The 26,909-nt window shown below is 47.1% G+C and overlaps 1 protein-coding gene across 3 annotated transcripts in view; it reads right to left on the bottom strand.

Moving 5' to 3' along the window:
* The window catches only part of SLF1 (SMC5-SMC6 complex localization factor 1), a 673,081-nt gene that overhangs the window by 473,333 nt on the left and 172,839 nt on the right, over window positions 1-26,909 (bottom strand). For all 3 annotated transcript variants that reach the window (XM_069225438.1, XM_069225455.1, XM_069225447.1), the window contains exon 7: window positions 13,227-13,283. In XM_069225438.1, the coding sequence (XP_069081539.1) occupies window positions 13,227-13,283 (57 nt within the window). The remainder of the gene's footprint in view (window positions 1-13,226; window positions 13,284-26,909) is intronic.

Here is a 26,909-nt window from a genome sequence, read left to right as displayed (position 1 = left end):
GGCTCTATGGTTCGCTTGCAAGGTGCTGTTTGAGACGGGGGGACTGGTGCGCAACCGATCTGAGATTACACCACCTGGGTTACCCTCTTCTCTCACCATAGCCCATCAAGGAGACTACACAGATTCTCAGTGCACTGGCATACACAGGGTTCCCAGACTCTGTGGGGGTGTCCCTCACCTTGTTACCTCTAGCATCTATCCAGCAAATTCTATGCTGCACCCTAGAGTGGCTTGGGGGGGTCTAATCTCTCATAGACTATGGTACCTAGCCCTGTCTGAGCTACCAAAACCATGGGCAAAAACACTAGAGGGAAAAGAGACCTTACTGACCATTGCATCCCCCCAGGGGGAAAGGTCCTAGGAGCTATCAAATTTGTTGCCCAAAGTAGACGCAAGTGGGGGCGACCATCCTGATCCTACGCTGAACAACTCTTCAGCCCATTGTTGTATCAAGGGAGGTTCTAGAATTGAAAATACATATGGTGGTGACGGACCTGGGCCTGCTACAGGATAATCAATGAAGGTTAGCTGAACGAGTCACAGGCACTGAACACAACATGCAGGAACTGACTCCAGAAGAGTCTATGCTACAGACACAGCTGACTTCTATAGAAACGAGGTTCAAGACCCTGGAATATCGTGCTAAAGATGCTTAAAACAGGGCTCGTCACAACATCAGGATCATAGGACCTCCCTGAACGTATTGAAAGCTCGACCTCCAACATGATTGACTTTTTGGAAAAATGGATTAGAGACTAAATAGTTCCAGAAGTGTTGTCCCCTTTCTATGCGCTAGAACGGGCACAATGGCTTCTGGCACGGCCCCCACCTCCTGCTGCAGTACTTCACCCACTAGTGGCAAGGCTTCTACACAATAATGACTGAGACCATATAATCAGCCAGGCTAGACTGCCTAAGAAGATCCTAATCAAAAACCACAGGGTTAGCAAGGATGTGCAGAAGCAGAGGGCGTCATTCACAGAATCCAAGAAGCACATTCGGCATCTTGGTCTACAATATGCATTGCGATTCCTGGCACTCTTTAGAGTCACGACTGCTGATGAAGTGCAATTTTTTACTTCACCTCAGGCAGTCTGGGACAGGATGGATCTTTTCCCTCAAAATGGCTGAGAAAAGCAGCAGATCAAAGATGGACCCAAACAGACACATTCTCGGAAGCGAGCCAAACGTGGACACAGTGCTGTCCTTTCACAATCCCAGGCAAGACTAGAGCGTCAACACGTGGTGAAGGTGGTCGCGGCCCAGAGCAGCAGGGGGAGCTCTTCTCCACTCTCACTAGATGGCACAGAAACACTATGAGACATGGACTCTGAAGGGTCCCTGGTCTCTTCCAGCACCTCAATGGACTCCCTACCTAAAATCACGCCTGGTACCGCTGACGAAATCGTATCAACTTGATCAACTGTCTTTGGAAGTTAGTTGTAGATCTATCTTTGTTACAGCAATATCCTTCTCTATCGTCTCCAGCTAACCTGGTTTTCCTTTAATGGGCCCGAAGAGATGTGGTATGAAATGAGATATTACATTTTGGGGGTGGCTTACCCGGCCCGGGGAGCAACCTAACAGGTGACACCCTATCCATTGCTGTGCATGTAGTGTATGCACACCTGTTGTTGTTATGAGACCAGTTTGGATAGGGAGTAACTGACTTCTGGTCCTGGGGCTGTGCGGTTGGGATCTTTTTTTGATTTAGTTTAAGGCGGACTTCTAAGGGGGGACCACTGACTTTTGATTCATTACTGCAAGTGATAAGGAACCGCCTTGCGATGTCTGGATGAGATTGAGATTTGGCTTTTTCCCCTGCTGTAGTAACTGGAAATGTACAAATGTCACAATGGCGTCCCTCTTGAATTACAACTTCATATCCTGGTGATCCGGGGTCTTAACAGCATGTCCAAATGTTATAAGGTGTACACATGCCTTAAAAGACGAGGTGCACATATGTGCTGCTCCAGAAGACCCACCTCACTATGACGGAGACACTAGCACTACATATGCCACAACTCAGTCGGCCTTCGCAAGGAGACCCTTGATTTGAGTAAGATCAGGGGTGCCCTTCCACAAAACAAGGAAACCTATTGACCTAGAGGTTAGATGTGTAGCAGTACTGGATAGGGTGGCAGGCGGGACGTAGCCATTGTTGGAATCTGTGGCCCTGACATACATCAGGGGAAATCTTTTGCGGAACTCGCCAGAATGCTTGCTCCATTTATAACTCAATATGTTTTAATAGAAGGGGACTTCAACTGTCCTCGATAGGTCCCACCTGCCATTGCATGATTCACTAGTGCACCGCACAGCCCGTCCTAACAGCGATCAGCAAACACAGTGGGGACTGGTACGTGCCTGGAGACAACTATCTCCCATAAAGCGTGATTACTCATTCTTCTCGGGCATGCATGAACTACATGTTCTTCTCAATACTTTCCTATTCAAGCCAGGTATTCAGGGTATGGCCCATAACATAGAATACCTCTGTCGGACATCGTCTGACCATAAATCGGTCTTGATTTCCCTAACAATGGGAGCAGGAGCACCCTTGTGTCCCTGACTGGCTCCTCCACATTGCGACACTGGATGACCCTGTCTTCAAGCACACCATTGGGTAAGCTATTTCTCATTACTTTGCTGAAAATATTGGGACGTCCTCCCCCTTCTTAAATTAATAGGATGCATTTAAGAGGGTCATCCAGGGCTGAAGCATAGCCGAAGTAGTGGGGGTTAGACGTACCCTTCTATATGAAGACGAAAAACAGGAGAAAGAGCTGAGTAATCTGGTGGCGTTGAGGCATGGGAACACAGCACTCAAACAACCACTGTTAGAAGCATGAGAACTATTAGCTACACACACTGAAAAATTAAGCTGTTTTGACCATCCTGAATATCTAACCCTCGCACACAGGGAGCAGGATAAAGCAGGAACCCTATTTGCATGGCTTACTAACCCTACTGCCCGGAACTCTATGATTTTGGAAGTAGAGTCGGAGACTGGAGATCCTCTGCATAGACATACAGCCATTAATAATGGATTCCAAGAGCCTTACGTGATGCTATATGCCCCATTGCCAGTGATAGCACTCTGCTCGTTTGAGGACTTCCTCAACCCTGTCTTCCTCCCAGTGCTTCCCCCAGACACAGCAGACACCTTAGGAGGAGCCATTACGAATCAGGACTGCCATCAAATCAATGGCACGTGGTAAAGTGCTTGGAGTAGGTGGATTACAGATTGAATTTTCTGCTTCTTATGGGTTCGTTTGGCACCAAAATTAGTGGAATTCTATGCAGCTGCTCGTGAAGCAGGTCATCTATCGATGTCCACGTGCAAAGCATTAGTTGTGCCATTCCTGAAGCCTGGGGGCCCATCCACTGACGTACATGCTTATGGTCCACAGTTTATGCTCAAGCGGACTATAAAATACTTAGTCGCATACGGGTGCCCCAACTCCTGCCTCATATATCCACCCTAGTAGACGCAGACCAAACCAGTTTCATTCCGGGGTGCAACACCGCAACTAAGATCCGAAGGCTTATCTCAATTTTGTATGATGACAGTTGTGGCGCTGGACACAGAGAAAGCTTTTGACAGCCTGAGTTGGGATTTTCTTTATCAGGTCATGCAAGGACAGGGTTGGGCCTGGGCTTTATTCAGTGGACAAACCTCCATTTAGCCCCCACCTGCATGGGTACGCACTGGCAGAGCAATCTCTGATTCTTACCCTGTTAGACGGGGAACCCGACAAGGGTGTCCCCTCTCCTTGTTGCTGTTTGTCATAGCAGTGGAACCCCTGGACTACAGTGCACGCAAGGATGGGCACTATAATGGACTACAGGTTCGGGGATAAACACACTATGCAGCTTTATAAGCAGATAATATGCTGCTATTCCCCAGCGGAAATAGGCCTTTTGGAGTGGTTTGGAAGGATCTTCGGCCTCCAAATTAATTGGCAAAAATCCCACCTATTCCCAGTTACCAAGGACGTGGTACAGCCCCAGAGACCTTAACCGTCTCAACTGGAACGGTACCTGTTTGAAATATCTGGGGGTACAAATATATCATGATCCCTGAGACCTCCTGGACAGAACTGTAATAACAGTGCTTCACACTAGTGTAAACTTCTGGTGCTCACTACCGCTATCCATCGCAGGAAAGATTGCAGTGGCTAAAACGGTGGCATTCCCGTGGATACTTTTTTTTTTTTAACCACTTTACCACTACTGATCTCCTGTCGAATGTTCCATGAAATAGACTACTTACTATTACTAACTGAATTATTTGGGGGGAGGGAGCAGACGTAGAACAGCGTTAAAAAATTTGCAACGACCTGTGGCTAAGGGGAGCCAGGCAGCAACCGACATGGAGACATATTATATTGCTGCACAACTGCAATGGCTCAACAGATGGATATCTGATAGCTACATCCAATGACTGGAGCCCCCCCCTCTGACTCCTCCAGATGTTCAAGAGCTTCTGTCTATCCTCCTGGTCCCCCAGCGTCGCCTCCCTGATGTGTCTACGGAGGTGCAGGTGATGCAGAGATGCTGTTGCTGTTGTCTCTAGAAGGCCCACACTTGTGCTCCTTATTCACCCAATATACCTTTGAGATGGCTTGAGTGATTGACCCCTGCGGGAGTACAGGGAGGTCTGGCGTGGTGGGTGACGAGGAGTCACCTGTGTTGAAGATCTCTACAGAGATACTATGTTACTACCCTTTGAAGAATTTGCAGAAGAATTTTGAGATATTGTGTGGTCATTTCTTACTACATTGCTCACTGATAGCTGTCATGCGCAAACCTTGGGGTATGGGAGACTCAGAATCTGAGGTGCACTAGGGTTGCCAGCAGCTCTGTACTCCAACAGGACGATTCAAAGTGGTAACATGTCTATATCGGACCAAAAGTGCGGATGCCGTTGTACCCCTAAATGATCTAAAAATCATTAGTTTACTGATGCTGACTGGGATAAGATACTGGTGAATACCCCCACTGTGTCACGTAATTCCAGGTTCCATCTTTCAGCACTGGCATCCTGCCCAAGATGTGGTGAAATGGGTGATGAAATTCATCACATGTTCTGGACATGTCCTTCCTTGGCTGAGTTCTGGGAGGCAATAATGCTCCCTATTAATGAGGTGACCCTCCAGGTGATTCCCTGTACCCCCATTAATTGCATAGTGAGGGGATTCCCTAGGCCCAACAAACACAAAATCACCACCCGCTTTACAGATCAGGCATTGGACCTTGCTAAATGAGAACTGGCAATACAATGGTAGGCAGCTGGAAGGCCTTGGCTGGATAAATCGAGGGAAGAATTAGTCAAATGGTGGGTTTGGAAGGCGTAGTACTACACACAGAGACCTGAAAAGAGGAGTTGGGAAAGTGGATAATGTACGAGTTTGGGGTAACCTTGTTGACACCCTCATGGCCCCAACTGCGGACATGGAGCCAGAGACATACTCAGCATCTAGCGCCCGTATATCGGAGGGAGGGTCGGAGTTGAACAGGGTTGACTTTTAAGGTAGATCAGGGTAATGTCCATCAATGTCCATAAATAAGACAGTATAAAGACCTGAGAAGTTCTGTAGCTATCATTGGGATGTGGAATAATATGTGAGGCAAGGAAGCAGTGGCAGGAGGGAGGGGGATATCCAGGGTAGTTTACACATAGTTGACCACTGTGTACATTGGATAAGCTCAGAAACTTGAGGTGCAGTAATCTGTAAATCGTAAGAATTCATAATATATACAGATATACTCATATATATACATGCTGATGTACACATCAATAACATAGCGTGATGAGCTGCCAATGTACTATATGGTGTTGTTGTGAAATAAAAAAATATATACCAGAATGTCAGATACTCTGCCTTGGAAGGGGTCAATATGGCATATGCTGCACCAAACCACAAATTTTGTCCCAACGTCATTCATGTACAATTTTTGTTGAGGGACGCGAAGATGACATCAACCACCTCCAGAAAAAAGGTCACAGGTGTTCAGCTTTTGTCGCTCAATCTCTATGCATCAAGGTGGAGATTACGAATGCCTGGATGCAGAAGCCTGTTCTTGATGTTGGGCCGCTGAGACTTTATATCTCACTGAAGAGCCTGCAAATGCCACCTTGCGTCCTTGACTGGCAGGATGCTGGAATCCATCAGTCCCAGTATCCTCAGAGTCGACCTCACTGAAATCCAGGTCAGAGGCTGAAAGACTGGGATCGTAGTCTGAATGGTTTGGACTCTCTTTTCTGGGGAAAAGGCACAAAATCAAACTGTGTCCAGAATGGCTCCAATGAAGGGGAGCATCTGAGGAGTCAGGTGTAACTTCAGCATGTTGATAGTGAACTGCAAAGATGACAAGAGGTTTGCCATACAAAGGGAAATAGAAAACATTTAATTGACTTGGCACACTTGTGGGTCATCTAGGTATGTGCAAACCTAAGGAGAGATTACGCACTGGCTACTGGTGGCCTGTTATTCACTTACAAAATCAAAGAGCAAGGAGGGTATGGAGTGAGAAGATGAGAATGATAAAAATCTGCCAATGAAGTACAGGAAAATGTCTTCAGGTCCACAAGTGGAAATTGTGTTTGAAATTTTGGATCCTATTCAGGGTGGAAAAGTACCATAAGTATTTTCTGTATTGATGGATATGTTCTCCCATTTTCCAGAGATAGATATGGTAAGGGAGATGAACACTCAGTCATAAGCTGATTAGAAAAGGTGTTTCACAGAAAAAGTAGCCTAGGAGTTACAGTAAAAAACAATCGGGCCCAATTGACCTCCAAGGAAATGGAGATTTATTTTGAAATGTATGGAATTGTGCACACATTATGTTTTATCTTTCCATCCTTAAACTAACAGTATGACTGGGAGGACCTAAAGAATGTTGAAAAAAAGCAAATAACAAGCCAAGAGTGTGGAAAGAAGTTGGAGAGAAGAGATAAAGAACAAATTATGTACCTTCAGTAATGCCTTTTCTGGTGAAGACTATCTAATTGCAGATTACTCACCTCAGACAATTCCCCAAACATCAGACTGGATCCCGAAACTTTTTGAACAGTACCTCTGTGCACCGGTAAGTGGCACCAACGGCTCCTAATAGATGTCGTTCACACCAAATGTGACGTACGAAGGCCCAGAAAGGTGCCACCCACGAGCTCTGGCAACAGTTGCTTTTGTACCCTTCTATGCTCACATACGCGAGGCCACAAGCCACTGGTTATGTAGATTCCTAGTCTGAGACTCTTTTAGATGTAGAGACCTGTTCTCAGAATGGGGCAGAAGGGAGGGTTGGTAAGGATCTGCCGTGAGACTCTCTACCCGAAAAGGCATTATTGAAGGTATGTAAGTTGTTCTTCTGAAATACATTTCTAACTGTAGATTCCTCACCTTAAAATGGGTACCAGGGCAATACCCCCAAGAGGTCGGTCTGTGAACTGTCTCAAATCAAAATGCCCAGCAGAACCGAGCGGACTAAACGCCTTTCTCAGCGGTCTTTGCAGTCCAGACAGTAGTGCTTTGTGAACGGATGAGTGACGCCAAAGTAGCTATCTGGCAAATGTCTATGAAAGGCACTCCATGTGCAAACGTAGTGGTAGCACCCTTGCTTGTGGTGGATTGAGCTAACAAACCTTCAGGAGGCTGCTTCTTCGTTAACAAACTTTCAGGAGGCTGCTTCTTCGTCAATGTGTAGCTGATCTTTACACAGACCACTATCCAGAACAAGCCAACGCATTTCTGCACTGCCATACACGGTTTTGAGCATTAGAACCCGACAAAGAGCTGATCGTCCACAGGTGTTCACTGGTGGATTAAGTTAGTTCGGGCTGACATGAAATGGAGTCACTACTTTAGGCAAGGACAAGTTCTTATAACCACCTTCTCAAGATAAAGTAAGGAGGGTGCGCAGAAAGAGCTTGAAGCTCACTCACCCTCCATGTCGCTGAAATAGCCATCAGAAAATTTCTTCAGGGTGAGCAATCTCAGTGGACAGCTGTGCATCAACTCAAACAAAAGCAAGGACATTAGATAGTCTGATCGCCTTTTTGTAAACTATGGCCCTATGAGGACGGCATCTTCTAAACAAACCATCTCCAGATAGATAAGATTCCTGCATTATGTTCACTTATCAGTTGGCCAACAAGCAATTGCCTGTTAGGCCCAAAGTTCACTGTACAAGGGGCAAGGCAGCAACATCAACACTAGTGAAGAATGTCCCTATTTCCGAAATCTGCAAAGCTTTAATACATTCACAAGGCATTACTGTCTAGATTCAGACACTAAGACAGATACCCAAGTAGGACAGGCCTCATTAAAAAATCTATTTAGTTAATAAAAATACATATTGGTGTTTATCCTTGATTTGTCCGCAGGAGTGTGGGATGGGCTTGCTATTCTATTCAGTGCTTATGACTGCTGATGAGGATCCCCTGGAAGAGAAGGATAAGTTGCTTACCTGTAATCCTAGTTCTCTTCCAGGGGAATTCTCATCAAAGTCATAAGCAACCTGACCTCCTCCCTGACGAATCTTGCTTATAACACTATATACTTATCTGTTTCATTTATTCTGCATGTTATCGTTAAAAAAAGAACTGACCTAACAGTCACCTCTGGGGCATAATGCGATACAGGAGATCCGGGATGTCTTAAAGGCACAGTGACAGTATTTCCTTCTTATGCTTTTAATGCAGCCTATTGGCTAGTATTGTCTTTGGATTTAACCAAAGCTGTAGTTTTGCACCCTATGCTCTCTCTCTAATGTAAGTAGGCATTCTTAGCCTTTACTATAGGCTGCATAAATGTAGAGATATATTTTTACATACAGAATATATGTGTATTAATATATATTTGATATATGCTCTGGGGTCCCCGCGCATGGGCGGGAATATTAAGTGAGCATGACTATTGACGAGGATCCCCTGGAAGGTGTTACTGCCAGGTCAAGCGGTGCAGAGCCTTCTGGCACAGGGTCCATGACCTTACCCTGCACTACTTGTTGTAGTACCACATGGCTGCGATGTTGTCCATAAACACCTGAACCAGCCTCCCCTTGACGGATTGCAGGAAGACTTTTAATGCCAAGTGGATGGCTCTCAACTCCAACAGGTTGATGTGGAGCTGAGTCTCCACCAGAGGGCAGAGTCCTCTGATCTCTACCTCCCCCAGATCACTGCCACAACCTAGAAGGGATGCATCAGTCACTACCGTCAGCTCTGAAGGGAGAAGGGACTGCCACTGACCCAATTATAATCCATTATCCACCACTACAGATCTTTTGCAGTTTCCTCTGAAATCTGGACTGAGTCAGAGACTTTCCCTTGATGCTTGGCCCAATGGAACATCAGATCCCACCGCAAAGTCTGCATATGCCACTTGGCATGTTTGACAAGCAGGCTGCAGGGGGTTATCAGTCCCAGCAGCTTCAAAAACAGTCTCACTGAAATCCAGGACTGAGATTAAAACTTCAGGATCATTGCCTGAATGTCCTGGACACTCCACTTCAGTGGATAGGCACGAAACTACGTTGTGTCCAGAATGGCTCTGATGGAAGTGAGCAGCTGCGAAGGACTCAGGTGTGGCTTCAGTATATTGCTTGTACACCCAAGCCACATCAGGAGACTCAGTGTAGTCTTGAGGTGAGAGATGACTGCCTGTGGCAAGCCCGCCTTCAACAGTCAGTCGTCCAATTAGGGAAAGGCTGGAGTCCCTGATCTCTGAAGGTGAGCAGCAACCACAGCCATAAGTTTTGAGAAAACCTGAGGGCTCTGGTGAGGCTGAAGGGGAGCACAGCAAACTGGAAATGCTCCTGGCCCACCGTGAATCACAGATAGCACTGTTCGGCCTGCAAGACTGGGGTGTGGAAGTTTTCGCCCTGCAAGTCAGATGTTACCATCCAGTCTCCAGGGTCGAGGGCAGACAAAACGTGGTCCAGAGTGAGCACTTTGCATTTTTCCTTCCGCAGGAGGGCATGGACGGAGCGCAGATCTAGGACAGAATGGAGTCCTCTGTCCTTTTTCGGCACCAGGAAGAAGCAGGAATAGCAACCACAACCGATGTCTGGCATTGACACTCTCTTGATGGCTCCTTTTGCCAAAAGTACCTGAGCCTCCATTATACGGTGGCAAGGACAGTGGGGTTTCCAAGAACGGGAGGGTGTAACCCTGTCAGACAATCTGTAATACCCACTTGTCTGAGGTGATGGTCTGCCACCTTGGCAAAAAGTGTTGGATTTGGCCTTCGACAAGGTGGCTGTGAACCACTGAAGGCATATTATAGAGCTTTAGCAGCTGTGGTAGTGGAAGGAGCTGAGGACTGGGCTGCATTCTGTCCCTGTTGGCTACGGGACCTGTGGGAGCCACGTCCAAGGCTACAAAAAGGATGTGAGATATGTTGGACCGGCAAAACTGGTGAAGGGCTGAAAACCTCTTCTGTAGCCACTAAAGGGTTTGTGAGAAGGGACAGTGTGGTTCAACAAGCGGGTGGTAGCTTGACTATCTTTAAAGCACTCCAGGGCAGTGAGAGCCTTTTCCCCAAACAGGCAGGAGCCATTGAATGCCACATGCATAAGATTGGCCTGGTCATCCAAAAGCCAGTAGAGAGCATCCAGGTGTGATAACGGAGAGCAACCAGGGAGCACATGGCTGTGGAAACCATGGAGCAAATTACTGGGCCAAAGGAGTCCTTGGTAAACCGGACCACAACGACTACTAAATTTAGCTGCATTTTGGCCATCTCTCATGGCTTGTGACAAGATGGCTCAGCCCTCTTTCGGGACCAACAGCAGAACCTGGGCAAGAGAGTCCCATGGGGCGTGTGTGTTGCAACCCAGCAGGCCAAGAGAAAGCTGGTGGAAGAATATACCTCCTTCCCAAAAGTGTTCAGTCATTTCAATTCCCTGTCAGGGGGAAGGGTAGAAAACAAATTTGGATTCACTTTGGCTGCAGATGCCTGCACCACTAGATCCCCAGGCCAGGATGCTGAGAGAGGCAATTTGTCTGCTGACCAGCTGCCCCGAGCAGGCCCTGGCCCAGGCCCCAAAAAGGACGTAAGTCAATGCTTCACTAAAGGCTAAAGGCTACAGGCTGGTTTGGCTCAGCTAAAGTACGGCAGTGAGGATGCTAGTTTTGATTTGCTGGACTGGCTGTTCTAAGTCCACGATGTCTGCTGCCTGCCGGACAATGATAGCAAAGAATGCAGTCTCCTCCGTGGCCGAGCCCGGGGAAGAGACAAGGTCAGTATCTGGAGTTCCTCATTCCTTGTCCAATCTGACGCTTGGAAAATATTCTAAGGTGAGGAACCTGCAGTTAGATGTCTCTGCCAGAAAAGCAGAGTATAGGCTTACAGGTTCTCATGATATGCCATAGTGAAGTCCCAATTCATATGTTCAATAATAGAATGGCGTGTATTTAAGTGTGTCCAGTCCGGATTAGGGAGAAATTGGGTGAGTGAGATTTGAAGAATTTCAGAAAGCAGAACAGGGAGAAATAATTGTTTAAGCAGGAGAGAAGAAAGGCACATGCAAAGCTGTATTTAAAACCAATGCAAGTATAAATTATATGGTTGTGGTTAGAGCACCAACTGGACACAAACAAGGATTAAAGTTTAATAAACCGCTGAGAGATGTGAAATTATTTAATTGAGTGGTGTAATTAGAGGGTGAAATCTCAGTCGCATCCTGGCTGTTAATTAAAATGTCTCAAACAATTATATAGCTGGTATCTCCGATGGATTAAAAGGACTGGACTCTATGACAAGAGATGTATAACTATACAACTGGAGAGATGCCTTAAAGGCACAAAGAAGTCCTAGAAATCTGATTCAATTAAATTAATCTAGCATATGATATTTTTGTGAAACTACTTATTCATGGATTATATTTTTTGCTGTGTTTATCCCTTTCTTGTTTTCTATTTCAACTAGCTTTTATTTCCGTGGTTCGTGCTTCGCCTGAAAGGAGGGAGTCTGGCAGCTTAATTTAACAGTTGGGAATGCTGACCACACAAAAGGTGATAGGAGAAATGCCTGCATTCAGTCTAACCACTGGCAATCACTCAGGGTAGCATTCCAACCCATCGTCTTAGTTTGCTTGTGTTCTGGTGCGGAATGGACCTGGCTTGGCAGTTCAGGCTGGACTGTTCCTATTGGAGAACGGTCAAGACTGATTTGCACAAAGCTGCGTCTAATCTGAGGTGGCAAGGTGAGCAAAAGAACGATGGATTGGAATGCTACCCCCAGCGATTGCTAGTGGTTAGACTTATTGCAAGCATCTTCCCGTCACTTTTGTGTTTTTAACAGGTGCAGAAGCGGACCGGTGGATTACCTCTTATAGAAATACATTTAGAATTTCGCTTACCTCCTTTGGGTATAAGGAATTCGGTTTGGGGCGCAACCCCATGCTTTCAAAGACGCTCAATTTCTTGAGCACTCAGAAACCTGAAAAGCATGTTTATAGAATCTTGAGAGCTTAAAGCAAATACACTTAAACTCACCGAAACATTAATAGGTACTGATAGCACAAAATGTAATGACATGCCCAAAAAACTGTTTCCGTACCAGAAGAAACAACAACAGAAAATATTATGAAATCAGTCAAATTTACATGTTAAAAAATGCAATCAACACTAGCAAGCCTTATAGTAAATGAGCACTCATTTAAAAACATATCATTTAACATTTGTAGAGCCAAAATATATCCTCACCCAAGCACGAAAATGCTCATCGTGCTTCTAAGGCCGTCCCGTGGTAGTACTATTTCCCCCATTTCTTTCTCTGCAAGAAAACTATGCTAACTAATTTGCTCGTTATGGGGTTCAACGTTTTTGGTTTGTTGGTACATATAAATAGAATTTGACATATTATTATTTATTTGCTTATTCGTTCCTATGAATATATGAAATGTATAGACTGAAGATAAAATAAATTGATTTACATAGAAAAGCAATAACCAGGAAAATGCATCAAAAACAAATTAGTGAATCTTAATTAATTCAAATAATTTAGATTACTGGATGTGATTGTTTGCTGGCAGTTAGTCATACCGATTCTTAACTGTTCTGGTTTCCTAACAATTGATAAGTCTGTACCACTTGGCTCTAAATTTCAACAGGCCCAGCTTGTGTACAGCAAGTGATGTTTGATATTTTGATGGATTTTACCAACATACTTTCCATGAATATATTCTAGTTCTCACCATAGATATCTTACCTCGGGAAAGATTTCCTTCTGTGCCCTGTATAGTTCTGCATACCTGTGGTGAACAGCCTATAAAATGTATAATAAAATGAATTAAAATAATTCCTAAACAGGAGACAAATATCAGCCTTGATCCTAAGTAGTTTGATGTACGCTTACTCACTGAAATGTTAAACGCAAAAGCAAAGATGTCAGACTAAACACGCTTGCAAAGCAAATATTCACAGAGTTGTATTAAAAGAACACAAGAAGCAATACATTATATTATAGATGTCAAGTAGAGTACAGACATTTGGACCAAAGGGAAACAAGATGTACCAGGAGTAACATCCTTTGCCCCTCTCCTCACTGGACACCAATTTAATCCTACCCTTTGCTAGCAGAGTTTGAACTTCTCGGGCTAACTTGGCAGTAGACTCGGCTGATGTCTCACCAGTCTGGTGGAACGTGTAGAGGGGTGGTGTTATCAAATTTAACAATTTGAGCGCCCCACTTGTCTTAGGTAACTGCACGCCAGCAGGACAGGTAAAACCGTATTCTGCCCCATACCATCCAACAACAAAGGTGACACCCGCGGCAGAGCAACACAGCCCGCAGTATCTAAATCAGCCCAAAGAATGTATTTTGGACCCAACCTGGCTGGGTTAAATCTGAGGTGGCATGGATTTCTTGTACTGTTTGAGACAATGAAGCAGACAAGAGCATGAACGTCCTCTGGGGAAGCCAGCTAGATTTCACTTGCCATGTCTTAAAGTGTTTCCACAGCGGTCCAAGAGACAAACAGCATTACACAACTGCAGTGCCATACTGGCAGAAGAAAAACTATTTTGCTAAGAGCACCCCATCTTGGCAGGAAGGCATGACGACCTGAATAGCCACTCTACAGTTGGAAAAAGCAATAAAGATACTTACAAAAGAAAAAAAATAGCATTCATCTTCTATGCTCTAGGAAGAGCAGTAAGGAACACATTAGGGTTTACCTTGTCCCCCATAAGTCTAAATACGACTCTACATATTCAGACTATGTTAGGAAGAAAACACCCATAGGTGCATGCCTGTGGTGTCAAGCAATCAAATGACACACAGTTGGTACTATATACAGGTTGGACCAAGCCGCCATAGTAGTTTCAATTAGGTTTCTCATTAAATGGCAGTAAGGGCACAGTAGTCAATGGCGCAGGCTACAAAATTTGAATCATTAAGTTCACCTTGCTCTCTACTTTAAGCGCATTTATATCCAAGAACCCCGTGGCCCTAACAACAACCACCGTGAAGGAAACACTCTTCTTAATAGGAAGGCACCATGATGAATCCAATTCATTTATTTTCAGTCAGTGTCTAGAGCACTAGCATTCAGGTGGTCAAGATGGAGTCTAGCACAGTCGTCCAGGCAGTAGAGGAATCCTTCAAAGTTACAAGTTGCACTTTTTCATAGCAAGACATAGGTCGAGATCTTGCTGAAGTCGGTCCTGAATCTGACAGTGTAATCGGGGCAGAATCCGAAGTCAGTACCTCTAGAGATCACACCAGCACTCAGCTGGGCACTACTGGCGGTTCGTGCAACAGTGGCACTAATGTGCGCGGTATGTTGCCACTGAAAGCCAGGTTGAAGCTTAACGTGATCAGATAATGCCAAGGAAGGACCAGTCGGCAGATGTCCAGCTCGAAGCCCGACACATCAATGGGCCCCGAGGATGCCACAGAGGGCCCCACAATCATCCAGAAGAACTGCAGCATTGCCACTGTTAGAGGCCTCAAACACCTGCAAAGTTGGCAATAGACTGGGAAATTCTGGACACATCAGTTCTAAACTTGGAATCGGGTACAAGTCGGATGATGAAGCCGGATTCTGAACGTCCCGAATGTGCAATGTCTTGATAACCTGGAATTGCAAGATGGGGGTCGAGCCATGCTTGGCTTTCTGTTTGCGTCAAGACTCAGCTTTCCAGTTCATCATGCACTCACTCAAGGAAGGCCAGCAGGAAATGAATAGAGTTCTCGAATGGGACCAGCCCCACTTATTATGCTCAGAATATAGAGCTTAGCTTCATGGTCCTTGATAACGGAATGCATCACAAAGGTTTTGCTGCAGGCGTCTTTCGTATTTCAAGTCACGGCACCAAACAGATACACTGTGCTGGGCTTTGACTGGCACTTGTTTCCTACAGATGTGGCACATCTTAAATTGTGTAGTTTAGAAAAAGAAAGTACATTTTACTAAATAATTTGACACCAAAACAACAAAGATCCAATCAGTAAAACCGGAGTTAAGATTTTTTAAAGTTTAAGGTAAAAACTAGTAACAAAGATCAAAGGGGGTCTGACAAAATGGCCAACAGGAAGTGAATCCCCGAGCTCTCCCCCCAGTACGGAGTTTATACTGCCTGAATCCTACAGAATCCTACCTCCCAGCGCACCCTGTTAACCCCTTCGCTGCCAGGCCTTTTCCCCTTCCTGTGCCAGGCCTTTTTTTGCCTATTTGGAATAGTTCTCGCTTAGGCCCTCATAACTTTTTGTCCACATAAGCTACCCAAATTTGCGTCCTTTTTTTCCAACATCCTAGGGATTCTAGAGGTACCCAAACTTTGTGGGTTCCCCTGAAGGAGGCCAAGAAATTAGCCAAAATACAGTGAAAATATTGTTTTAAAAAAAAAAAGAAATGGGAAAAAAGGGCTGCAGAAAGCAGCGTGTGTTTTTTTCCCTGAAAATGGCATCAACAAAGGGTTTGAGGGGCAAGATCACCACCTTCCCAGATTTCAGGAACAGGCAGACTTGAATTGGAAAATCCCATTTTTCAATACAATTTTGACATTTTACAGGGACATACCCTATTTTTACTATTTTTTGTGCTTTCAGCCTCCTTCCAGTTAGTGACCAAAATGGGTGAGAAACCAGTGCTGGATCCCAGAAAGCTAAACATTTCTGAAAAGTAGACAAAATTCTGAATTCAGCAAGGGGTCATTTGTGTAGATCCTACAAGTGTTTCCTACAGAAAATAACAGCTGAAATAAAAAAATATTGAAATTGAGGTGAAAACAACTGCCATTTTTCGCCACGTTTTACTCTGTAACTTTTTCCTGCGATGTCAGATTTTTTAAAGCAATATACCGTTACGTCAGCTGGACTCTTCTGGTTGCGGGGATATATAGGGCTTGTAGGTTCATCAAGAACTCTAGGTACCCAGAGCCAACAAATGAGTTGCACACTTGTTTTGCTATTCTGTATTCCCCCAAGTCTCCCGATAAAAATGGTACCTCACTTGTGTGGGAAGGCCTAGCGCCCACGAAAGGAAATGGCTCAAAACACAACGTGGACACATCACATTTTTTAACAGAAAACAGAGGTGTTTTTTGCAAAGTGCCTACCTGTGGATTTTGGCCTCTAGCTCAGTCGGCACCTGGGGAAACCTAGCAAACCAGCACATTTTCTAAAACTAGACACCTAGGGGAATCCAAGATGGGGTGACTTGTGGGGTTCTGACCAGGTTCTGTTACCCAGAATCCTTTGCAAACCTCAAAATTTGACCAAAAAAACACTTTTTCCTCTCATTTCGGTGACAGAAAGTTCTGGAATCTGAGAGGAGCCACAAATTTCCTTCCACCCAGCGTTACCCCAAGTCTCCCGATAAAAATGGTACCTCACTTGTGTGGGTAGGCCTAGCGCCCACGAAAGGAAATGGCCCAAAACACAACGTGGACACATCACATTTTTTCACAGAAAACAGAAGCGTTTTTTACAAAGTGCCTACCTGTGGATTTTGGCCTCTAGCTCAGCCGGCACCTGGGGAAACCTAGCAAACCAGCACATTTTTGAAAACTAGACACCTAGGGGAATCCAAGAAGGGGTGACTCGTGGGGCTCTGACCAGGTTCTGTTACCCAGAATCCTTTGCAAACCTCAAAACTTGACCAAAAAAAACACTTTTTCCTCTCATTTCGGTGACAGAAAGTTCTGGAATCTAAGAGGAGCCACAAATTTCCTTCCACCTAGCGTTCCCCCAAGTCTCCCGATAAAAATGGTACCTCACTTGTGTGGGTAGGCCTAGCGCCCACGAAAGGAAATGGCCCAAAACACAACGTGGACACATCACATTTTTTCACAGAAAACAGGTGTTTTTTACAAAGTGCCTACCTGTGGATTTTGGCCTCTAGCTCAGCCGGCACCTGGGGAAACCTAGCAAACCAGTGCATTTTTGAAAACTAGACACCTTGGGGAATCCAAGATGGGGTGACTTGTGGGGCTCTGACCAGGTTCCGTTACCCAGAAGCCTTTGCAAACCTCAAAATTTGACCAAACAAACACCTTTCCCTCTCATTTCGGTGACAGAAAGTTCTGGAATCTGAGAGGAGCCACAAATTTCCTTCCACCCAGCGTTACCCCAAGTCTCCCGATAAAAATGGTACCTCACTTGTGTGGGTAGGCCTAGCGCCCACGAAAGGAAATGGCCCAAAACACAACGTGGACACATCACATTTTTTCACAGAAAACAGAAGTGTTTTTTACAAAGTGCCTACTTGTGGATTTTGGCCTCTAACTCAGCCGGCACCTAGGGAAACCTAGCAAACCTGCGCAGTTTTGAAAACTAGACACCTAGGGGAATCCAAGCTGGGGTGACTTGTGGGGCTCTCACCAGGTTCTATTACCCAGAATCTTTTGCAAAACTCTAAATTTGGCCAAAAAAAACACTTTTTCCGCTCATTTCGGTGACAGAAAGTTCTGGAATCTGAGAGGAGCCACAAATTTCCTTCCACCCAGCGTTCCCCCAAGTCTCCCGATAAAAATGGTACCTCACTTGTGTGGGTAGGCCTAGCACCCACGAAAGGAAATGGCTCAAAACACAACGTGGACACATCAAAATGATCAAATACAAAACTACTTGTTTTTGCAGGGGGGCGTCTGCGTTTTTGGTCCTGGGCTCAGCAGCCTTCTAGGGAAACCTACCAAACCCAGACATTTCTGAAAACTAGACACCCGAGGGAGTCCAGTGAGGTGTGACTTGCGTGGATCCCCCAATGTTTTCTTACACAGAATCCTCAGCAAACCTCAAATTTAGCTAAAAAAATCTCATTTTTCCCACATTTCTGTGTGGGATCACCGCACTGGGACACATTTCATACCACCCAATATTCCCCTCAGTCTCCCGGTAAAAATTATACCTCATTTGTGTAGGTGGGCCAAGTGCTTGTGAAAGGGAAGAGCCAAAAACATGTCGATACTGAGGGGGAACAAAGGGGGTCTAAAAGGGCAGTTTGCAAAAAAAACATTTTTAGGCTGACAAGTGGGGCAGAGTTTCTATCGGTATAGATGAGACAATGCTGGGTGGTAGGAATTTTGTGGATTTCTGCAGATTCCGGAAGGTTCCATCACAAAAACATGGGAAAAATGTGTGATTTCCAGCAAAGTTGGAGGTTTGCAGGGGATTGTGGGTACAAAAATGGTGCGGGGTGCATATGAAACACACCAGTCTGGAATCACCCAGATGTTTAGTTTTCAGATGTGTCTAGGTCTTGTGGATTTTTCTACATGGCAGCGTCCCAAAGTCCATGAAGTGCAGCCCTCACCATTCCAAGTGGAACGATTTTGAGAGTAAGCCAAGTTCTCATGGCCCAAATGTAAAACTAAAACCCAAAATAATCAAATGCCTGGTTGCTTGCTGTGGGATAAGATGTTTTAGAGTACGGGGGAGAGCTGAAAGAATGTTACCCCCTTTAGTTGAGGTGGGGGCGTAACCAGGCCCATACTGGTTGGTAGCCACCACCCCAATATTTTTAGTTTTTTTAAAATTCCCTGGCATCTAGTAGACTTTCTGCCCCCCGGGGTGTGGATCAGGGGTAATTGGTCCCACCTGCCCACTAGTGGGCAGAACAACTTTGGCCCCATTTATTTGGGGTGGGGGTATGGCCATACCCTGACCCTCTTATTTTTGGAAACAAAACTTCCCTGGCCTCTGGTGGGCTTTTTGCCCCCCCTTGGGGCAGATGGGCCTTCCACAAATAGGCCCATCTGCCCCCAATGGGGGGCAGATATGGCCAACAGTAATGTGCTCCCATGGGGAGCGACCCTTACCCAAGGGGCTGCTTCCCTAAAGAAAACACATGCATACACACACACCAATCCCTGGTGCCTAAGTGGTTTCTGCCCCCATGGGGGCAGATTGGCCTAATAAAAATTGTCCGATTTGCCCCCAGGGGAGCGACCCTTGCCTACGGGGTCGCTCCTCTTGCGTGACATTGGCGGAAAAAAAAAAATCTCTGGTGCCTAGTTGTTTCTGCCCCCTCGGGGGCAGATTGACCTAAAATCGGCCGATCTGCCCCCAAGGGGGGCAGAAATGGTCTAAATTCAATTTGCCCCCAAGGGGAGCGACCCTTGCCTAATGGGTCGCTCCCCATCTCTAAAAAAACAAACAAACAAAAAAAAAACACACAAAACTTTTTGCCCTGGCGCCTACAGGGCAGATCAGCCTAATAACAATAGGCCGATCTGCCCCCAAGGGGGGCAGAAATGGCCTAAAATAAATATGCCCCCCCCCACCCCCCTGGGGAGCAACCCCATCGCTCCCCATCTCTAAAAAAAAAAAAAACACAAAAAAAAAAAAAAATGAGCCCTGGCGCCTAGAGTTTTCTGCCACCCCCCCCCCCCCCCACCGGGGGCAGATCGGCCTAATAACAATAGGCCGGGGGCAGAAATGGCCTAAAATAAATTTGCCCCCCCAACCCTCCCCAGGGAGCGACCCTTGCCTAATGGGTCGCTACCCATCTCTAAAAAAACAAACAAACAAAAAAAAAACACACAAAACAATTTTGCCCTGGCGCCTACAGGGCAGATCAACCTAATAACAATAGGCCGATCTGCCCCCAAGGGGGGCAGAAATGGCCTAAAATAAATATGCCCCCCCACCCCCCTGGGGAGCAACCCCATCGCTCCCCATCTCTAAAAACAAAACAAAAAAAAAAAAAACACACAAAAAAAAAAATGAGCCCTGGCGCCTAGAGTTTTCTGCCACCCCCCCCCCCCCCCCACAGGGGGCAGATCGGCCTAATAACAATAGGCCGGGGGCAGAAATGGCCTAAAATACATTTGCCCCCCCAACCCTCCCCAGGGAGCGACCCTTGCCTAATGGGTCGCTACCCATCTCTAAAAAAACAAACAAACAAAAAAAAAACCACACAAAACAATTTTGCCCTGGCGCCTACAGGGCAGATCAGCCTAATAACAATAGGCCGATCTGCCCCCAAGGGGGGCAGAAATGGCCTAAAATAAATATGCCCCCTCACCCCCCTGGGGAGCAACCCCATCGCTCCCCATCTCTAAAAACAAAAAAAAACAAAAAAAATAAAAAAAACACAAAAAAAGAGTTTTATCGGCATAATTAAAATAGGCTGATCTGCCCCCCCAGGGGGGCAGAAATGGCCTAAAATAAATTCCCCCCCCCAGGTGAACGACCCTTGCCTAAGGGGTTGCTCCCCTTGCGTGAAATTCACGAAGAAAAAAAAACCTCCCTGGTGTCTAGTGGTTTCTGTCCCCCTTGGGGGCAGATTGGCCTCATAAAAATAGGCCAAATATAATTTGCGCCCTAGGGGAGCGACCCTTGCCTAAGGGGTCGCTCCCCACCTCTAAAAACAAAAACAAAAAGAACAAAAAAAAAGATCCCTGGTGCCTAGAGGTTTCTGCCCCCCCGGGGGCAGAAAAGGCCTTAAAAAAAATGCCCCCCCTGGGAGCGACCCTTGCCCAAGGGGTCGCTCCCTTATGCCAATTTCCAATTAGAAAATAAATCCCTGGTGTCTAGTGGGCATTTCAAAAGCCGGACTGCTTTACAATTCAGCTTTTGAAACGCTCAGAGAGACTTCAAAGGGAAAGAAATTCATTTCCTTCCCTTTGAAGCCTCTCCGGCCTCCTCCACGTGATCGGAAGAGAAATGCTTTGCATTTCTCTTCCGATCGCACTGGAAGCTGAGCTTCCAGCGCGATGGGAGGAGGCCTTGTGATTGTCAGCCTGCGATGTGCGCTGACGTCACAAGGGGGGCTGGGAGGGTGTGGGGGGGTCGGGGGTGGAAGGGGAAGGGATTCCCCTTCCATCCACGACCGGGGTGTGTGGGGCCCATGGGGTGAGGTCCCGGGTGCAGGACGAGGTGATCTCGTCCAAGGCACCCGGGAACTGGAACCTTGTTAAGGGCACAGGAGGCATAAACATCAGGGAATCCTGCGGACGCAAAAAAAGACCCGACTGGGGCTGCGACTAACAACGGAGGGCTTACAGCAGCCTCTGCAGGCCATGTAACTTGCTTCTGACCCTCGGAGGCCCGGAGATCGAGGGGGACGAGCTGGAGGCCACCGCCCTCCCAGACATCCTGTAGGTCTCGGAATCGAGCTGCGGGGGAAACCAGCGGTGTGTGGAGCCAAGGATCAGAGCAGATCTTTTGAACGGACTCCGATGGAGGGGACTCTCAAGCCTCACGGCTGGTCACCTTGAGAGGTGAGGCTTGGTGGCGGAGGATCGGGAAGGAGCCGCAAGGGAGGTGCCAAAAGAGAGAAGGTCACAGGCCAGAGCTGCGGGGTCGGGCCCTAGCGTCTGCCACGCTGGCATAATGCTGAGGGCGTGCTTGCGACCGAGAAGCCCAGTGGACTGGCCACTGGTGAAGGCCGGGGATGTTGGGCGGCGAGTGGCCCCTGAGGACCAGTAGAGCATACGGCCTTCCCCCACTCAGCGACTTGGCCCTGAGATGACAGAGTGAAAGCACATTGTGCTAGCGGTGCTGAAGGGGTGGAGATATCCAGGCCTCCCGTCTGCCTCGATGGTGTGACAGCTTGAAGGCAATGACTGGTTGCTATTTCCCAGGTAGCCACTAGGCTCCAACTGACGGGCACACAAGGGTACACCGGGTAAGGGTCACAAGTGCTCCGGTCGGAGAGCTCTATCGGTCGTGGAGGAAATTTGTCAGATTACCAGTGGAACTACCCTAATCCACCCTAAGGGACAGACTTGAGAGGATTTATGGGGAAGGACAGGGTGGCTCGGGCGGCCGGCTCGCACTCCATAACTCAATATACCACCCCAAGACAGCCTACACAGCAGCTCACACAACAGATGGAGGGAGTGGATGGGGACCCTCCCAAGGGCGACACGACGGAGCCCACAAGAGCGGATCTGATGCAGGCCATTCAGGGACACCGATCAGCACTGGCACACCAGATTAAACTGTGTCCATTGATGTCAATTTACTACAGGTGGACCTGCACAAAGTGTCAGACAAAGCCTCCGCAGCGGAAACCAACATAGCGACCCTCCAGGGCAAATGGCAATACTGAAGAGGCAGATGACTACAGTAAGCGCTGAAGTGGCCGAACTAGGCAGGAGGTTTGAAGATGCAGAAGGAAGCTCCTGCCGCAGCAATATTCGGGTGTTGGGGTTCCCGGAAAAGGCAGAGGGTGTCTCGGCAGAGCACTTCCTAGAGGACTGGGGTAGGTCAACCCTGAAACCCTGTTGCCTTTCGGAGACCTTTCCCCCCGCCCCCTCCGGGGGCCTCTCCGAGGGCCCTTATTGCTAAAATCCTTAACTACAGGGACAGGGACTGTATTCTGAGAGCTGCCCGCGAACAGCAAGTCCTGCAGTATGAAAACTGCAATATCGCCATTTTCCCAGATTATACTAAACAACTGCAGGAACAGCGCAAATCCTTCTTGGCAGCAAAACAGAAACTAAAGCCCATGGGACTGACTTATATGTTGTTGTACCCTGGCAAATTGAAAGTCATCCACAATGGCAAAGCACATTTTTTTGATAAGCCACAGGACGTTTGGCACTGGCTCAAAATCGGGGTCCCGGACACCGCAGGCCGGGGCAGGGAGGTCCTACCATGGAAGAGAGCACGGGACACTCGACCATACAGAGTAACTATAGACACCGGCAGAGAGAACCCGGAACAACAATCTCCGACTTCTAATAGAATTCATAAAGGAGAGGATAGCGCTACGGATTTGTCAAAATCGAGCTCCCCGGAGAGAGCTTACTGGTCTTGCACAGTCTGCGCCTCAGCTCAGAGATTGCTCCCAATAGAGCACCACTTGAGAAGGTGCTCCAGGAAGGCTGAGGAACATTATACCAGAGAGGAAATGTTGTTTATATTTGTTCAGAACTCTGGGGCACCACCTGCTCAGAAGTGAACTTTTTTTCGGCACGCTGAAACAACAAAGTGACCCTCTCTAGTCCTCCTGAGACATATGCCATCAAAACACAAAGCTAGTTTGAAATAGCATAATGATCTTATCAAATTCTTCAGCCCTTGATAGTAGTCAGATAGCTGAGTGACGATAGGATAATAGAGGTTGTGAGCTGGGGGAGTAGCAAGCTTAAGGTAACAGGTCCCGGTAGGACCGGTAAGGGGAGTCTCAACGTCCAGACACAATATTGGGTGGGCTCTGACAGATTTATGTTAATGCTACGGCTGTCTGTGGGAGGGTCTTGGGAAAGTTGTGGGTTAAGTTTTCTATGGTTAACATATTGGTTCGTTCTGCACAATATGGCCGTGTCAGCTCCGGGACAACCCCACAGGGGGGATATTTAGAAAATAAAACACAATGGTAGTCCAAAACACTTATAAACTTCTCACTTGGAATGTGAGAGGCTTTGGCAATGCTACAAAACGATATAGGGTGATGTCAGTGCTTAGGTGCCAGGGGGGTAAGTATAGCTTGTCTTCAGGAGACCCACCTGACGGACAATGAAGTGCAGAAGCTGGCCACAAAATGGAGGGGACAAAATTACTATGCTACTTTTTCATCGCTCGCCAGTGGCGTGCACATCTGGATAGCCCCGGGGGTTCCCTTTGCCTTGCACTTTATGGAGGCAGATACTGAGGGCAGATCCATCCTGCTTAGGGGAACATTGGATGGTCAGCAATTGGAGATACTAAATTCATATGACCCGAATACAGATGATGACTCATTCTACCCCATGTTGGCCAGTGAACTGTCTACGCACACGGAGACTGACACTGGGAGGGGGGGGGCTTTAATTGCATTACAGATGGGGACCTGGATAGACCCCCCCCAGGACAGGGCACCAAGCAACGAATGACTACAAGTTTGAAAACCACAATGTCACAACTGGGGTCCAGGGACCTGTGGAGGAACACACACCCGGCCCTCAGGGAATATACTTGTTAATCGAATCCACACAACACATTCAGTAGGCTGGATCATATAGCGCTCCACCACACATACCACCCCCAGGGTACAGAATGTATCCCATCTTAAAAGATACTTGTCAGACCATGCCCCAGTGATCTGTGTGTTTCAATGGGGTTGTGGCTCTCCAACCCTATATTCCTAGAGATTCCCATTAGAGATTCTCCAAGATACTGTGGGTAGAGACACGATTGCACAATCAAGAACAGAAAACATGGAACATAATTGGACATCTTCACAAAAGCGGGCGACAGAGTGGGAGGCATGCAAGACGGTGCTCCCGGGAAGGTGTGTGGAGCTTGCGTGTGGAGTGCGCAGAGCATTACAGGCAGAACTAGCCCACAGGGAGGATGCCCTGACGGCGTGCCAGCAACACCCAATGCGGGGGAGACATAGTCAGGGAAAGGAAATTAAGCTTATTAGAAAAATGACTGAAACCAGAGATAGACTTGAACGGTACACTTTGAAATCATATCGACAACTCCTACAGCTAGAGGGCGACAGATCGGGGGGGGGGCTCCTGGCGTGGAACCTCCAACGGGAGCAGCTGCGCTCCTTAGTACTTCATCTCACAAACTCCCAGGGGGGAGATGGGAGGACACAGCGCGATATAGTCAGTGTTCAGGGATCATCTTGAGAGAGTATATGTTAATCCGGGGGACCCAGATCGAGAGAGTATACTGGAATACCTAACTGGAGTGGTCCTCCCTCTTCAGAGTCAGACGGGGGTACAGGCGCTGGATTCTGAACTTACACTCGAAGAGGTTAAAGTGGCTATTCAATCTCTCCCCATGGGTAAAAGTCCAGGCAGTGATGGCTTTACAGCCGAAATCTATCAGGCATTTGTGACTGCACTCTCTCCTTGGCTGTTAGAAGTGTATAATGAGGCATTAACTGCTAATATATTACTAGACTCTATGTGTGAGGGCCTCATTGCTATGATCCCCAAGCTGGGGACGGCCCCATCCGATCCAGCGTCCTATCGCCCTATTACTATGATTAACCTGGATGTAAAGATCCTATGCAAGATCCTTGCAACACGGCTTGCTACCGAGGTGACCCGCCTGGTGCATCCTGACCAATGTGGGTTTATACCAGGACGGAATACGACTATGAATACCTGTAGACTGATACATGTACTCCATGAGGTCGAGGATAGGGAGGATGAATTGGCACTGGTCTCAGTAGATATTGCTAAGGCGTTTGATACCGTCAACTGGAATTACCTTTTGGCTGTCCTAGCAACCATGGGGTTTGGGCCACAATTCCAGAGGTGGGTCAAAATTCTCTACACAGAACCTTCAGCCAGGGTCAGAACGGGGGGGACAGTGCTTCAAAATACTGAAGATATGGAGAGGTACACGACAGGGGTGTCCCTTATCGCTCTTACTTTTTTGCAATGGCTCTGGAGCCATTGGCGCAGCGACTTAGGCGCGACATGGAGGGGTGGAGCATTCCAGTGGGTGGGACACGCCACCTATTGTCACTGTATGCAGATGATACACTCTTTTACCTGAAAGACCCAAGATTTCCCCTCCCTATTTTGATGAGAGAGCTGGAAACCTTTGGACACCTATTTGGCCTATGTAGTAATGGGAATAAATCACTGATATTCCCATTGGGAAGCCTAGCGCAACTCCCACCTTAAGCTTTACCGGCTATGCCCCTGCGCTGGGAAACTGACCACTTCCGATATCTCGGAATGATGGTAGCCCACACCGTCACACAGCGCAACCAGCTCAACATAGAGAGAGTACTCTCAGGCTTAGAAGGGTCAGTGCACTTTTGGAATACCCTCCCATTGTCGATAATGGGGCGTGTAGCGATTGCAAAAAATGTATTTTTGCCTCAATGCCTATATGCGTTGCAGAATTCTCTCAACACACTTCCTAGCTCGGTTTTCAGGCGTCTGCATTCCCGGCGGGTGGCCGTAGTAGGGTGAAACAGGAAACCCTCCAACTCCCACTGATTGAGGTGGGACTGGCGTTACCCAACTTAGAGATGTACTACTTAGCCTCCCAGTTACAGCATGCGGCACTGTGGTTAGCAGAGGGTGATAATTGGGAGAAAACCGTCCTTAGGGACGACTCTCGACACAAAACACTATTTCAGCTACTACACACTGGGGATAGAGGAGACCACATGCTCCCATACATAATAAAACATACAGCAACACTGTGGATGCGAGCGGTGAGGGTGGTCTTACACTGAGCACCACTTGCTCAGGAATTCGAGTTTTGGGATCTTCCAGCTTTTCGACACCTGACCTCTACAGTGGATGTTCGACCTTAGCAAGAGGGTGGGTGCCTAACACTCGCGGACCTCAATCCCAATGAGACCTTTGCATCCTTCGAGACTGTTCAGGACATCTTTGGGTTGAATCAGGGACAGTGCTTAATATAAGTCAACAGGGATGTGGAATTCCTATCGCCCGACGCCCGGGACATCTTGTTTGGGGTCAAGGGCAACAAGTTTTTATGTTTACTTTGTCCTTGGGACAAGTAGGCCCAACC

Source organism: Pleurodeles waltl, chromosome 1_1, assembly GCF_031143425.1.
Source record: "Pleurodeles waltl isolate 20211129_DDA chromosome 1_1, aPleWal1.hap1.20221129, whole genome shotgun sequence".
Classification (NCBI taxonomy): Eukaryota; Metazoa; Chordata; class Amphibia; order Caudata; family Salamandridae; genus Pleurodeles; species Pleurodeles waltl.
This window is presented reverse-complemented; position numbering and strand designations above follow the sequence as displayed.